The sequence below is a fragment of the Bombus vancouverensis genome, chromosome 4, assembly GCF_051014615.1.
Source record: "Bombus vancouverensis nearcticus chromosome 4, iyBomVanc1_principal, whole genome shotgun sequence".
In the NCBI taxonomy this organism is placed as follows: domain Eukaryota; kingdom Metazoa; phylum Arthropoda; class Insecta; order Hymenoptera; family Apidae; genus Bombus; species Bombus vancouverensis.
In genome coordinates, this window is record NC_134914.1 from 18,206,376 (window position 1) to 18,222,626 (window position 16,251).

At 37.6% G+C, this 16,251-nt stretch overlaps 3 protein-coding genes across 7 annotated transcripts; 1 reads left to right on the forward strand and 2 right to left on the reverse strand.

Moving 5' to 3' along the window:
* Positions 1–503: 503 nt before the first annotated feature.
* Positions 504–5,036, forward strand: LOC117166728 (mutS protein homolog 4; the record flags this gene model as incomplete). The annotated part of the gene is made up of 14 exons (XM_033350967.2): positions 504–594; positions 691–839; positions 1,003–1,196; positions 1,369–1,490; positions 1,568–1,785; positions 1,877–2,074; positions 2,158–2,344; positions 2,443–2,582; positions 2,681–2,784; positions 2,890–3,109; positions 3,204–3,419; positions 3,492–3,700; positions 3,841–4,030; positions 4,152–5,036. Coding segments are annotated over 14 exons (3,123 nt in total), but the record flags the coding sequence as incomplete, so codon positions are not given.
* Positions 5,037–6,484: 1,448 nt separating this feature from the next.
* Positions 6,485–10,437, reverse strand: LOC117166712 (protein scarlet). 5 transcript variants are annotated; one of them, XM_033350951.2, is made up of 14 exons: positions 10,018–10,433; positions 9,885–9,933; positions 9,408–9,457; positions 9,195–9,334; positions 8,945–9,118; positions 8,516–8,754; positions 8,271–8,460; positions 8,150–8,187; positions 7,947–8,055; positions 7,590–7,817; positions 7,371–7,506; positions 7,172–7,277; positions 6,909–7,009; positions 6,485–6,770 (listed from the first exon to the last, which is right to left on the reverse strand). In XM_033350951.2, the coding sequence occupies exons 1-14, from the start codon at positions 10,178–10,180 to the stop codon at positions 6,595–6,597; spliced, it is 1,899 nt and encodes a 632-aa protein (XP_033206842.1). In that variant the 5' UTR covers positions 10,181–10,433; the 3' UTR covers positions 6,485–6,594. The 5 variants fall into 5 exon arrangements, 3 of the variants coding, with proteins under 3 accessions (XP_033206842.1, XP_076474141.1, XP_076474142.1); XM_076618026.1 differs by lacking the exon at positions 6,485–6,770 and having other exon boundaries at positions 7,135–7,277; positions 10,018–10,437; XR_013058227.1 differs by lacking the exons at positions 7,172–7,277; positions 7,371–7,506 and having other exon boundaries at positions 6,631–6,770.
* Positions 10,438–11,459: 1,022 nt separating this feature from the next.
* LOC117166711 (protein white-like) lies at positions 11,460–15,904 on the reverse strand. Its single transcript, XM_033350949.2, has 11 exons — positions 15,321–15,904; positions 14,718–14,988; positions 14,227–14,537; positions 13,887–14,085; positions 13,656–13,794; positions 13,205–13,535; positions 12,976–13,107; positions 12,642–12,870; positions 12,416–12,521; positions 12,114–12,285; positions 11,460–11,983 (listed from the first exon to the last, which is right to left on the reverse strand). The coding sequence occupies exons 1-11, from the start codon at positions 15,420–15,422 to the stop codon at positions 11,873–11,875; spliced, it is 2,103 nt and encodes a 700-aa protein (XP_033206840.1). The 5' UTR covers positions 15,423–15,904; the 3' UTR covers positions 11,460–11,872.
* Positions 15,905–16,251: the final 347 nt, after the last annotated feature.

The following is a 16,251-nucleotide window of genomic DNA, read 5'->3' on the forward strand; positions in this document are numbered from 1 at the left end:
TGATTTTTCGATCGATCCAAGGAATATGAACGTAATACGAACTGAAACAGCTTTAAATGCACCAAGAAAACAACATGAAGCACGATTCTTGCAAGAATTCAACCATCCGTTAACGAAAGATCGTACGTAGCGATTTTGTTGCGAATACGTATAACCAGAGAAGAATTTCCTCTCCGATATAACCAATCATTTCTCCGCACGATTTTTTTATCGATCCTTTCCTATTTTTCATTTTTCTTCCATTTTTCTTTCCGATATGTACGTATATCCTTGCAGATAGGAAATTTGATATGAAGACAAAGCGAAGGAGAACCAATTGGAAATCAACAGCTACCACTTCGGAAGGCTATTCCAAAAGTCCGAAATTTCGTAATGCTCCAGTGCCATCTTCTTTATTAACCAGTACATCGCGTTATTGCGTCTCCAGGTAAGCCTCGAATGAAACGGTTTGAACGGTTCGTGATCAAATGATCACATACACTGTTCCTTATCGATAATGCCATTCGGCCATTGTTACAATTAGATCTGCAACAAAAACTACCACTGGTCCTTGTTCGAGCTTGCTCGAGTCTGCTTCCGGTGGTACAATTCTCGGTTAGTTGTTCTTTCTCTTCTTTTTCTCTTTATTCACTTTCCGGATAATTATACATATAAATAATTAACTAAGTATAATATGATTCGATCGAACAGCCATAACAACCGGCCGAGGTGATGCGAGATCGGAAGTAGGGATGGCCGCGTTGAATATCCGATGTCCACATTTGATTCTTTGTCAGATCAGCGATGCCCAGACTTATATTAACGCGTTAAGCAAATTGTATTTATTCGATCCAATGGAAGTAAGTGCTTTTGAATACATACATATTTCCATCTATCACCGTATTAGATTTGAAAAGGTTTCACAACTAAAATTAATTGAATTGATTCTTTGAATGAAATACTATGTGTAATCGACTGTGTTCGAGGGGCGAACCAATGATGATAGCGGTTTGAATATTGTAGGTTTTGATGCCAGACACGATATGCGAACGTACCACGGGAAAAAGTGCCCTTTACAATTCGATAATGGAGAAATTTCCTGAAGTAGAGCTAACCGCAATATCTCGTGTACACTTCAATGACACAGTCGGACTGGAACGAATCAAATCACTTTGCAACCCTGAATACTCCTCGGTGGAATTATTCGTTAAACAAAAGTAAACGTTACTTTCGGTCGATAATAATGTGATTATGCATAATATATGTACATGTATCATCCTCCATTCTTTTTTACGCATCTAATAATAAAAAGCGTAATAACGACAATATAAATTTGATACATGGTCTTAATGTTTTCAAAGTCGAATACACGTTAATGCATGATTACAGATATTACGCATTAGCCGCGGCTGCAGCACTAGTGAAATACGTCGAATACACTCAACGTATTATTTACACTCCAAAATCGATGAAAATCGAATTTCAAGGATCACCGAACGCTACTATGATAGGTAATGGTGATTGTATGGATAGAAAGAACTAGTTGTAGAAAATATAATAGAAAATATTATTGACTCCATACTCGTAGATTTGGAAAGCGCACAAAGCTTAGAGTTAGTCCAGTCGCAATGTGGTCGACGAAATATCAGTTTATTAGGTAGCTTGGATCGTTGTTTAACGCCAATGGGTAGGAAACTTTTACGCTCGAACATACTTCAACCCCCTTGTGAAGAACTCGTGATTCTCGAACGACAAGCCGCCGTTACCGAACTGGTATCCAACTCTTCGTTACGTGCGTTAATCCAGGTCCAAATTTTATTATTTCTTTCTGATATTCGATTTTATCATATCGTCCTGTTATTCAGCTTCAGTTTTTTCTCCATTTTAAAACTTGTAGCCCATCATACGACGACTTTATGGCGCTGATAGACTTCTGGCTTTATCGACGATGCCAGTTATGCACGAAAACAGCGTGCAAAATGCAGAGCACAATTTAAATTACGTTTTATTATTGAAAAATTTATTAGACGTCATACCCGAACTTGGGAAGATATTATTAGCTGGTGAGAGCGACCTCTTGCGCAGAATTCAAAAGGTTCGTGTAAATTTCCCACCGTGTCTTATCATCGTACGTGCGTGTATCGTTGTCATCCTCTCTATTTTTTTATTACCCTTTAGAAACTGGAAAGAGACGAATTTCGGTTAATGCGAGAAAAGATTGTTGAAACTATACATCCAGATGCGAGATCGGTAACTGGATACACATCTTCGAATATGCAACGTTGCTTTGCTATCAAAGCAGGAATTAGCGATCTGTTGGACGTTGCTCGACAAACCTATTGCGAATTAATCGATGATATGAAAAGTTAGTAAATAAAATTATGTTCGCGTCCTAAAAAAAGAAAAGAAATAAGAGACCTTTATATTTAAAATGACCCATTCGTGTTCCTTTTCTTCCGGTAGCTATGGTGGAAAATTTGGCATCCAAACACAAATTAACTTTGTCTCTAAACTGTAACGCTTCTCTGGGCTATCATATTCAAGCGATATTGCCGCGAAGTTTAAATACCGAAAACTTTAATCTACCATCCGAATTCATAGAGGTAAATATATATTTTCAAGTATTGTTATTACATAGCAGTTTTGAACGATAACGTATAATATAATGAGAATATTAATCGGATGATGATGCAACGCTTAGGTAAGGAAGAATAAACGAACGTATACGATGACTACCAATGCGCTTGTAACATTGAGTCAACAATGTACAATTGCATGTGAAGAATTGCACTTAATGAGTAACGTGTAGGTATCGAACGATCGAAAAAGAATTTTTATACTAGTTAATCTGCGATGAATTTTCAATGCGTTATATATGCGTAATGAAATACATTATTTTTCTATAAACAGACTTCTCGGTAACTTGCTACAAAATATTCGAGAATACATTGGCAGTATGTTCCAATTGAATGCAGATGTCGCAGAGCTGGACCTGATAACATCCCTTGCTCAAGTCAGTTCTCTTCAGACATATACGAGACCATTGTTTGGATCCAAATTGGAATTAGTTGAATCAAGACATCCAATAATGGATGTTTTTAGTCTGGATGGTCCCATACCTAATGATGTTGTAATTTCTTTTACTTCGATATACATACACATGTACCGAGTACCAGAAATGTCTACCTTACGATTACCTTTCTTATTTCCTTTTGGTGTTACAGAATGCATCGATACCGCGGAATCTATATGTAATTTCTGGACCTAATATGAGTGGCAAGTCGACTTATCTTAAACAAATTGTTTTGTTGCATATAATGGCACAGATTGGTTGTTTTGTACCAGCCAAGAAAGCGATGTTTCGCATTACAGACCTCATATTCTGCAAGATAGCTATCCGCGATGATATCGAATGCAACGCTTCCACGTTTGCTCTCGAAGTAAATAGTACTACTTCAATGTCAAATGCATTTTTTCTAATTGCACTAAACAATCAATTTTTTATCATGCAGATGAAAGAAGCTCAGTATATTTTACGTTGTGTTACGGCAAGATCGCTCATCATTTTGGATGAGTTGTGTAAGGGTACTGCTATCGAAGAAGGCGCTTCAATCGCTTGGGCCATATGCGAAAAACTTTTGAATACAACTGCTTTTATTTTTGCTGCAACTCATTTTTCTTATCTAACGAAATTAGCAGATCTATATTATAATGTGACAAAGTATGATTCTTTTCCATGTAGATTTAGTAGCGATAAATCTCTCTCTCTCTCTCTCTCTCATACTTTACTTACTCTAAAAATATGTAATTATCTATCTTTGACTTTTTCATAAAATAACACCTTAAATTATCATATTTCAGTCTACATTTTGAAACGACAAACGTTCGAGGACCGGAAACTGATAATTGCTCCCACCGATTAACTTATACTCATCGATTAAAATCCGGTGTGGCAGCATATTCTGACGATTATGGCATCTTTTTAGCTGAATTATCTGGTTTGCCAAAGGCAGTTACGGAAAAGGCACGAAGATATGGTTCTGAACGAGTGGTATTTATCGTCTGTTAATTCCTATCGTATTATTCCTATTACTATTACTTTCTCTCTCTCTCTCTCTCTCCTCTCTATTATTATTATTCCTATTGTGCAAATGTATGATTATTTTTGGTAGGTTACGGATCAAGTTACAGCGAAATCGAGTGTATGGGAAAGAACATGTTATAGCATTCTAGTTAGGTTGTACGAGCTTTTAGAGACTGAAACGTTGCATCAGGAGCAAGTGATCTCACTTATCCGGCGCTTCGTAAATCTTTGGAAACATCAAGATTGCAAAGACACTGTACAAGAAGAAAAGAAAACGACAAATGAAAATGACATCAACACACAGAAAAGCAATGAAAAGGATATCGACACACAGAAAGGCAATAAAAAGGATATCCACACAGAGAAAAGCAATGAAAATGAATACGTAGAAGATATCGTATCCAACAGAAAGAACATCATATATTCTGGAAAAAATTCCAATGAAACGGAACGACACGATACCTATGAAACTGCAATTTCTACAAATACCAGGTCGAAAGAGATTCCTCTTGTCTTATCTAATACTACAGATACCGATACCTCAATGAAGGCACATCAGATACAAAGTGAAACTCTTAATTTTGAGAATGATTCGTCCAGCATAAAACATAACCAGTATTCCATGTCATCGAATCACTCGTTCAATTCGATCGATCCTACATCTTCTTATTTAGTACCAATTGAAGATATTTCGAACAAATCTGACAAAATTTCGTTATCGTCGGATTACGTACAATTTCATAAACAGTTTCTGGAAGCCTGTGCTTCTACAGGCCCTATCATCGATAAAACTATTCCATCTCCATCGTTTATTCCATCGAACGAGTTATCATCAGTATCGATGTCAATGATCGAAAAATCAACATCACAATTGTTCGAATGCTGTCTCTCGGATGATGATTTCGAACTACCCGATGTTTCTTGCACCTCAGTTCTTACAAATTCAAGTCAATTGAGGATTAACGAAACTTAAGTGGCTAGGTCCAAAGTTATCATTTATCTTATTTTCCTTGATACACGTTAGAAGTACATTCATAATATTATAGTAAGCAATATTATTCATTTCGTTTTACTTTATGTATACTCCCTTATTTTTTTGTAGTTTTCTTTTAGAAATAGCGCTATCAAACGTATTAGTCTAATATCAGCACAGATATGTCTATAGACTAAATGATTAAAAGCACTAGGATTCACACATTTGTCTCATTTCTTCCTTTATTCTTCTTCCATTTTCTCACTCTTTATATTCGCAAAATTATTTGCTTTTACATTTGAAGCATAGCTATTTGCTTTTTCTTTTTGCCGTCAGATTTATTTCCCTTTTCTTCCTCTCTTTTAAGCTTCTTTATTTATTTACGTTCATTTTTCCACCCTCCCACGCTTCCTTTTCCTCTTTTCACCTTCTTCCTTCGCTACTCAAACCTTCCATATCCTTTTGTAGCATTTTTTTTTCTTTTCTTCTCCTCGATTCCTTTTCCCATCTGTTATTTTTTATTCTTTCCTCTTATAAATGAATATTAAATAGTTCACAAATGAATATTAAATAGTAATGTCACACTACCGGTGTGTATGTATTACTTGAGATGTATGTAACTTGAGATGAATTATGCGATAGATACACGGAGATAGAAACATGGAACATAATCCTCAAACCTTTATAAACACATAATTATACATATGTATACTGAAATAGTACGCAATTTCTTTCGACATCGGTGTTACGTCGCGTGAAATGGTCCGTGCGACATCCTTCAGTGTCTGACCGTCAAGGCTCAAGCCCCATTCGACAAACGCTCAATAAACCTCAATAAGACCCCACCATAAACCGAATCTTATTAGCTTACAGGAACCTTTAGTCCTGCAAGTATTCTCGGTTTATAACTGGTATTTAAAACAGTCCTTAGGTTTATTGCACGTTGGTCACCCCCGAGCCACGTTGGTAGAAGGCTTCCTCCTCCAATCTTCACTTATTAATATTGGCTATAACCAATGAGCATCGCGGATCGTTACCCTAACTGTCCTAACGAAAAGTGTGAACAACGAATCCACGTCCTTAGTTCAAAAGACACGGCCACTTCGAGTTTTCCTCCGTAATCACATAAGAACGAACTTCGCTTATTCTTCATCGTTAGAATAGTCAACATATCATTACCGGGTTTCTATCCTTAAAACAATCACTTACTTAACTTATACATACGCCTCAGTGTAACTATCTTCTGTACAAAGTTGTTGGAAATATAAATTTTATAACCCTGTGAATCGCAGCGTTGTACCACCTCAACCACCCCTATTATCTCAACGGAAATCAGGGGATCGATTTATTCGCGGCGTCGATTATTATAATTGTAACTCCCTTTGACGCGTTTCCTCGCGATTGCGTCTCCCCGCGATTGATCGAAAATACAATCGGTGTTTTTCCACTTTGAATTTTAAAACCATATTTTATTGTTACTATTATTTAATACACGAATATATTTTAAACGAATACAAACAAGTCAGCATGGCAGTCGATATCGTGATATAGTACTTTCTCATTTGCATCTACAACGATTCCATAGACAAACGCAGGCAAGGATGTGAAAAACGAGATAAATAACGATCATTGACAGCATGTCCATCCAAAAATTAGTTTCATCAAAGTCGTAACGATGTAGCACATCGATCCCTTCGGTGATGCAAGGTAATTCAGGATCAGTTGTTTCACAAGCTGCAGATTTAGAAAAGTAACGGTCCAATGTTACCATTTGACATACATTTTACAGTATAATACTAATCATAGCCATATGTATTGAAGAGCTATTACGTATATATTATCCTCTATACAAATTAGCAAAGTGAAACTTACATATGTTATGCACACCGTTCCATTGTAGAATGGAAAGTGCTTCGCTGGAGTGTAGCAGCCAAGAAATGTATTTAATCCATTGGATGTATAACGGTAACGATCTGAAATAAGTTAGTGAGTTAACTGACATATCTCCAATTAATTCATTTTTGCACGCAAGCACATGCACGTCACTTGCATGCACACAGAAAAGTGTTCTTCCTTTTTCCTCGCTATCTTTTCTTACCACCTAGAGCTAGAATATAAGCCGTAATTAAAAGTACCCTAGTTTGAGAAAGGGACCCATAGTAATCATAAGAATATAGTCGAACGGTATTAAATAAGCCATCGCTAATGGTACGCTCTCAAATGCCGTTGAAAAGAAACACCCTGAAACAAGTTTCCGTCAATAGCGCTTAATTCTCCCCTTAGATTCTCTTTTAGTCCAACTTTTAGTTTTATCGTATAGATAAATTGCTTTACCGCACGCAGTCGATACGTTTATAGTAAGTAGGAGCACAAGTAACGTGAACCCAAAAGTTTCGACGTTATCTCGCAATCCAGCTAACCAATATATGATCGTCGCAAATAATAGCGGCTCTATTATTAAACCAGGTATCTGGAATTCATGCATTTAGTTTTTAAATAATTTCCTTTTAGTATAAGACTGTGCGAGGAAATTGCTAATGATTCTTTACTTGCCAAAGAAAGTATACGCGCAGCATAGTACAGATAAACCGGGTACATCCCAGCTCGGTACTCCCTTCGAAGAAGCGGTAGCTCCTGCGGTATCAGGGCTAATGTAGCGTACATTGGAAAAAATGCGTTCTCAGACACCAAGATGAAAATGACACCTTGCGTAGCTTGAATTCCAAGCTGATCAAAATTTATAGCACCCACGAAGCACAGACCAGCGATTGTCGCCACACTCTGTTCAATTTGTCATCATAGCTTTAATTATTAACACATTATGACTGTATACGCTATGCTATACGGTACTAAATTCTCCTTTATCTTTTCAAATATTTCGCTATGGTTTGCACATGTAAAATCACTTACCACTTTCTGGAGTATTCGAATAATTTGTACCGATGGATCTCTCAGAACTTGCAAAAAGTGTCGATAAATCAACCAGTAAAGCCGTGAACAATATCGCGCTTCTTTTCTTCTATATTAAATAGTCATAATATACAGACATACGTGTATAAACAAGGACGTTAAACAGTGATCAGTAGATACTTGAAATTTTCTCGAATACTCACGTAATAAATTTGTCGTCAGAAAGTAATTCGGATCTAGACTGAAGTGATAATACAAAGAGATTGTTACTTCGTGTCTTATTATTACACGGACTAAAAGGCAAGGAAAAAGATGATCGCTTACATTCACAGAATGCATCGATTGCATCTGCGTTTCTAATATACGATCGATTTCGTTGTATGCTTTACTAGTTGAGAAAACATCGCATATCTCGTGAGCTATTTCTTCACCGTTCTCGTTCTTCGAGCCCGTAGCCACAATCGCTATTAGGAAGTCTGCTGGATTGTATTTCCGCGGACATTCGTATCCCTGACTGAAAAATGAATCAGTTTAATGGAAAAATATCGTTTTACATTACAGAAACGTACCTTGCAAAAAATTCCACTGCCTGGTCGATTCCACCTGCAAACGCAACTCGACCCTCGGCAATTAATATTATTCGATCGAACCAACTGAATATAGTGGAACTCGGTTGATGGATGGTGCACAACACTGTTCGTCCTTTCGCTGCGAACGATTTCAGTTGTGATATCAAACAGTTTGCCGAATGCGAATCTTGCCCGGTCGTTGGTTCGTCCAGGAACAATATTTTCGGATCTGTTAACAACTAAATAATATCTGTCAGTACGTTGCGTCGTCGGAAATGACGATAATCGACCACGATACAAAGGAAAGGAGAAAAAGCAGCTGAAAGTGTGCAAAACGAGTGAACGTTCGAAGAACAAATAATAATCAAGGAAGTTTGAAAGCGAGGCAAGAAGATAAAATATTATACAAAGGGGATGATTGTATCATACTTCCGTGGCAAAGGACAACCTCTTTTTTTCACCGCCAGATAATACTTTGTCGTCGGTGTCGCTACTACCAATTCGTACATCGCGCCTGCTGGTTAAACCAACGTCTCTCAATAAACTGTCAATTTTTCTTCGGATGTCTAATACTTGTACACGTCCGTCGAGTTTCATTCGAGCCTGCATGAAAAATCGAAAAATGATAGAGAATCGCGAGCAAATTTGGCAAAAAGTGTGTACTGGATCGTATACCTACCATAAACCAAAGATGTTCGATCACTGTCATCGTTGCGACAAATATATCCTCTTGATGCATGTAACCACTGTTATGCATCATGTAAGAAGAATCGACTGGCGTTCCATTTGCTCGTATATCACCGTGGATTAAAAGTTCGGCTGTGAAGAATCGGAAACTAAGGTAAAATATTGTATCGATGTCGAGGAAAAAGAGGAAAGAGGAAGGACTTACGTCCGGTGCGAAAAGCCAGCGCTGCCATCAATGAACTTTTGCCAGCACCACTGAATTCAAACAAAAGTTTGAAACAAGTACGAGAAGTATTTAAGATGTTGAAGCTTAATTATCGCAAATTATGAGCACAACAAAAAATGTTAACATACGACAAGAAATTTTGATTTATTTAACTCTTTATTAAAATCGTCAAAAAGAAAAAAAACACTTTGAACCATTCTATTGATTCAAAGTGGTACTCGAAGTGTAACACGATAACTAAAGAATATACATTTCCGATGAGAGTCATTCCAAATCGTCAGAAATAATACAGGGTTTTTCAAAGACGATTCAGAGACAATTTCGGAGACGATAAGCTGATAACTCGCTGGAAAAAAAGAAAGGAAAATAAAAGGAAGAAAGAATAGAAATTTACGCGGCATACGTATAATTTAAATTTCGATGATATTTGTTGTAAATTTTTTAATAGAACACTACCTTGCACCAATTATCGCTGTTAGATCGCCAGGTTTGGCCGCACCCTTCACTGAAATCGGGAAATATCGTCGATTATAGCTGTTTGATCTTTATTTTACGACAAATACGTTCGATAAGAGCCACGATTACACACCATTATTGATTAATTGTTTGCACATGTTTTTTCGTCCGCGATCCATTGCGTATACAGAAAGGTCTCTCCAGGTTAGCGTCACACCTCGCAAACAAACCGTATCCTCTTCCGTAAGGTGAGCTTGAGTTTTGGAAAACCACTGATTTTCTTTTAAAACATACATCGTGATCGATGAGAAATCTTGATCTTAATTATCTTCTACCGATTACACTGTTTTATTAAAAACACCAACGACCCACCAACCGGACAGCCGATTGAACCGAGTTACTCCACAAATAAGATTGTTACTGAACCCACAGCTACGCGATAGCTCTTGCCTTCCCACTCGACCCGTACCTGTTCTGCTTTTCGCTATTCTCTCGGCTGAATAAAACCTTGGAACGTACATATACATATGCATAATCTGCATGGTTTTTCTATTATTCTTATTGTTTGATAATTATTTCATTAATATATAGAATGAAAATACCGGAGGTTCTCACTGTGAATCTTATGATACATATCTTAATCACTTGGTAAGAACGAGCAATCACTGAAAAAATGTCATTTCTAGTAGTTATGCTTTTTTCAGGTACAAATAAACGAAAAATATACCATGTAATTGCTGAGACAACTAGTAAATGGTTACCTACTACTAAATTGTAACTTGTACCAGTTGTAAGGAAATATAAAATAGAAGGTGACTAAGGAGGGTTGAAACCAGATTAGACGTATTACAGTAATCGAAGATGGAAACCTTATACGTGTTTCGTAGAAGCCGTAAGAATTCCTCGTCCACGGTACCCTTTCTGATAGTATTTCCTACATACGATCACTATGAGAAGAGTTTCGTTCGATCTTTGCAATAATCAAGTACGTCTTTTCGTTACGTTCTATCGCAATGTTCGTCGGTAATTAGAAAAATCGAGACGTTTAGCGAGATGTTGGAAGAAGTTAAAAGTCAAAGAAAAATTAACTCGCGATATCGTGCAGAAATTTGTTAGCACGAAGCTCCGATAGCTTGCAGTTCGTTAGAACTGAAAGTATCGCGGAATATGCTTGTCTGTGAAATTTCAAGATTTAAAGCAAAATATACCTTTCAGTATAAGAATGTTCTAACGTGTATTATCGAACAGATATATCCGTATGTACTATGTTTCTTTGCTATTTCTTTCTTACGCATACACGGTCGGACGGTGTAAATAACAACCGGTTTGTTAACCGATATCAGAGTCTCAACCTGGAAGGATGGTCAACTATGGTGTACTTGTTTTTTACCGTCTACCGTTTGTCACCCGCAAAAGTTAACAGGAAACATCGACGGAATAATCTCACGGCTATATCGCTACTTTCTTTCGTCCTTCGTTTTTGATATTTTCTCCGTTTCTTTGCGGTAAATGCGTACGGCTGGAACGGAACGAAGATTATAGACACTAATACGTAATCGAAAAGAAGGCAATGCGTATTTTTTCCAAAACATTTTATTCGCTGTAAAACAGTAGTACAGAGTAGCGCTAGTTTAGTGTATCTTTTAGAAATAAATGAAAAAATGCAAGATTTTTACACACAGGCAATATACATGCATATACATATAATATAAATATACGTATAATATACAATACAAATATACACGTAATTTGCGTTTGATATTATCCGATTAAATTACATAAAATAACTTGGATTATTTTAATATGACGATATAGATAACTAATAAATGTTAAAATTAATCATTCGTCGTATATAAACGTATAGAATAAATAACATTACGAAGAAGCGTTATCCGGCGAAAACGGCACTGTTTGTGCGAGGTTCTTGATATCATAGCAACGATTGGCAGCGATCATAAAACGTAACTTTTAATTGCGTACTCTTTTTCCTATCTTTGTTTGGAATTGGTCCAAGTCTTTGACAGTAAAGCCAGAAATGCCAAAAAACGAAATGCAACGATTAAGGCGAACAGGCAGGCGATGTCAGTCCAGAAATGCTCCTAAAATCGAAAACAATGAGCAACGAATATCCGTATAGCAAGCATGAATATACGAACAAGTATAAAGGAAGATATAAATACGTAACGACAAGCATACGAAGTGAAATATAATATAACAAATGACAAGCACCTGCTTAAAATTGAACGTTTGCAAAACCATTTGACCAGATTTAGGGCAAGTCGCGTTGCTTCTTGTGCATTCTATAAACTCTACTTGCGACCATTGATTAATAAGAAGAGCTTCGTTACCGTAACGAAACCAAGATAAATAAGAGAACCATTTAAAGTAGGATGGAACGGACCTGTGTGAATAAGATGTAAAATCGACATGTGTATAATACATATATGTATGTGTATGTGTGTATGCAACATTAAATAATATTTATTAGATCGTGTAATACTTGTTAGATTTAATGGAACGTTCGTCCTTACGCTGTATTTAAGAAAAATCCACCAAACAACAGAAACGGTATTATCACAGGTGGTCCGATAGATAGCGCCATGGATAAGTTGCTGCTGACACAGGATATTAAATAGCCTAGAAAAAATAATGGAGAAGAAAACTTTCCCATAGTTAATTACATACAGAACTACCACTGTATATTTTTAAATGCACGTACAACTGTACCATATGCGACATCAAAAGGAAACAACGTACCGAAAGACGTGGAAACATTTGCGACAAGCGCAACAATACCAGCGGTAATGAAAAAGTGATCGATCCCTGGGTACAATCCAATCATGGGATAAGCGATGACAGTGAAGAGAAGCGGTACCGCGATGAAGATAGGTGCTTCTGCGAGTGTCTTACATAGAAAATACACATCGGTACGATACATACCGTTTCGGTGTTCTCGTAAAAATATCGGCAACTCTGCGCAGAAAACCTAAACATAAGGTAAGTGATACGCGTAAACGTATACGAATACGTATTAACAATCCGTCTAATTTCTTACTCTCTTCTTTATGTACTAACATAAAATAAATCTTACATTGATTACGGCAAAAACATTCTGAAAAGTCATGTTAGTCAGAAATATAAACAAAGCACCATTAATGTTCATTACTCCGTCTTGATCTAACCGTTGATCGAAATAAACGATTCCGACCAATAGAGACACCATCTGGAAGAAACGATAAATATACGTAGCACGTTTTAAAACGAACCCAATTTTGCCTACGATCAATTGCAACGTGGTATTCGTTACAGTAAGCACTTACGACGGTCTGCAACAGGCGGACTTTGATAAGGATCGGTTCCTTAATAACCGATAGCCAAGAACGCCATAAAACTGCATGAAATTGTTCGCACCAGCTTGCTTTATACGGCGATCGATTTTTCGAGTACTTTGCATCTTGCAGAGAGTCCTCGAATTCGCCGCTTACTGCCTCCGCTTCCAATGCAATCTTAATACCATGATCGCTCTTTTGGAATGTGTCGCACACGGTATTTATCGCGTGACGACAGGATGTCTCCTGCCCTGGCACGACCGCCAACATTTGAACAAAATAATCAGCCGGGTTGTAATTACTAGGGCAAGCAGCGCCGAGTCTAGAAACATCGTTTCGCTACTTACACAACTTAGAACTTAGAACAACGCTATTTAAAAAGATAAAAGCACTGATTCGATATACGTAAGTATAGATGTATGCGCGTCTGTCGATTACTTACGTCTCGAAAAAGGTGCAAGCTTGCGATGTTGTGCCCATGAAAGCTACTCTCCCTTCGGCCATCAACAAAATTCTGTCGAAGAGAGCGAACAGTTCCGACGACGGTTGGTGCAATGTAACGACGATCGTCTTACCGCGCGCTACGACATCACCGCTATCTCCCATTAACCGTTCTTATACACATACTCGTATATCCAATCTACAATCGAATCTATCTGTACGATCGACTTACCAGTTAAAGTTTTCAATACGGAAACCACTTGATGCGCCATAAAAGAATCAAGACCTGACGTAGGTTCGTCGCAAAACATCAATGGCGGATCGGTAAGAACTTCCGATGCGAACGATAGCCTTTTCATTTCACCTCCAGAAAGACCTTTGATCCTACCTGGTTGTCCGATCACCGTATTTTTGCATTTGCTCAGAGCAAGCTGAAAACCACGAAGAACAGCTAACTCATCACGCGTTGCAACTGTCATAAATATACACAGGTACACGGGTTTACATACACATACATACAGTTATGCACGTATGTTTATCTAGATAATATTGTATACCCTCATTCGACGTACCTCGTTGATTACTTGCTGTACTCGATCGAATCTCTGTTCCATAGGTATCCTTCGATCCATGCGAACCATAGCTTGAAACAAAAGATGCTCCTTAACGGTCAAAGTGCCAACGAATAGATCATCCTGTTGCACATATGCTGTTCTCGATGTCAGTATCGTAGAAGATACTCTTCGTCCGTTAGCAGCCATTACACCGGATGCAGTTACCCCAGAACCCGAACGAAACGTCAGCGCATTCAGTAACGTTGTTTTACCAGCACCCGATGATCCCATAATTACTAATAATTCGCCTGGATATGCTACTCCACACACTGTAATTTAATTTTAGTCGATCCAATTTTTTGCTCTCTAGAACAATCCTACCTACGTAATGGATTTCCATAGCTTCGCACAAGTTCTAATATTTCCCACTTTTTTCTCTCAACTTTCGATATCTTAATCAGGTATTTTAATAAGTATATTAGTCAATGCGTATATAATTACAATCGTACCGTCCTTCAACAAGTGTCTTCTTTCGACTGGTTTCTTCCTCCTTAAAAGACTGTCCCATGGCTTCTCGTCTCTTTTGGCAGCATACACGTTCAAATCACTCCATGTGTATGTAATTGATTCGTTTTCGATACTGCCGGTAGAACGAGGTATCAACGTCGCTATCAATGGCGTTACCACTGTACTCGAAGAATGTAAGATGGGCTTTAGTTTGAACGACGATGTATCGGAAGCTGTCTTACACGATGCTGCTGTTTTTCCATTTCCTTCTCCCTATGATCAAACGGGAAAGTGATGCAATTTATAGAAAAGATCTTTAGTAGCAAAATATTATACTTTATTTTATCATCCCTATCCCTATCCCTGTATCTTCGATGCTTTTCTATACATTTATTCAGAATCTAAAATTCTTAAAATGAAACGAAAAGAGATAATCCCGAGAAAGCTGCCAAGTACGAAGGAAGCCACGTACATGATCGTAATCTTCGTTCACGTATCTATTCATCGGTCAAGCTATTGTCTGACTGATTTTCAATATTTCTTCTATAAAAAAAGAATAACGCAAAAACTTTGCTAGATTAATATTTTGGTTGAATATTGCTTACCATTGAGATCGCATTGTACGAGACCGTTTGTGATTTACTTCCGCTAAAACTAGCAGAGTCTCTCGATGAAATTAGCGGTTCAGTTTCTTCTGTAGCAGTCATGTTTTCTTCTCTATTCTGATTCAATTTCTAATCAATTTCATCTATTCTTCGAATCGTCCTGAGTACCACACGTACCACCGAACATAAATATTATCCCTTTTACGCATTAATGTCTACTATTGTAACCGAACCGGTTTCTACCGGCACCGATCAGTGCACGCAAACTACAATTCTTTGTTTACCACGCGATTGAGTCCCAAGACAGAATAAATCGATGTAATCTTTCCTACCGAGGTGCCGCTCGATACCGGACATGCAGTTTGACCCTTTGAAACTTTCAAAAGAAGAAAGCACAAATATTCGAACGGACACGCTCGTCACTTATAGTTTCTTTTATTACTTGTATTATGCTTCAACTTAATCAGCGTGGAATCGTCGCGCATCGCGAAAACACACTTGATTCGATGCGTTCAACTGAAATGCATGACGGGAGTAGAGTTTAGGCGCGAGGTAGCCGCAAACGAAGTATATACATAACATTCTCGGGTTGCCAGTCTCCCACCTCCTGTCTGCATTCGTTGTTCCGTCACCGTCGTTGTGTCAACTTATGTAACGTGACTCCAGTGATCCACGAGCTTACCAGCAACGCGACCAATAACGTAGTAAAAGAATCCACACGACGGCCTTGCACACGTAATTGCATTCGATATAACTATTTTCTCTCATCGGTTTTCATTATACGTGTATGTTCGTTTAAGCTAGTTCTCTTATGATACGCCCTTTCTTTTCCTTTTACTTCTCATCTATGTATATTTATTTGCAAAATTCTGAAATTACACCGTCTAAGCATAAACATTGTTTCAAAAGATCAAACCCTACACGTCAGCGT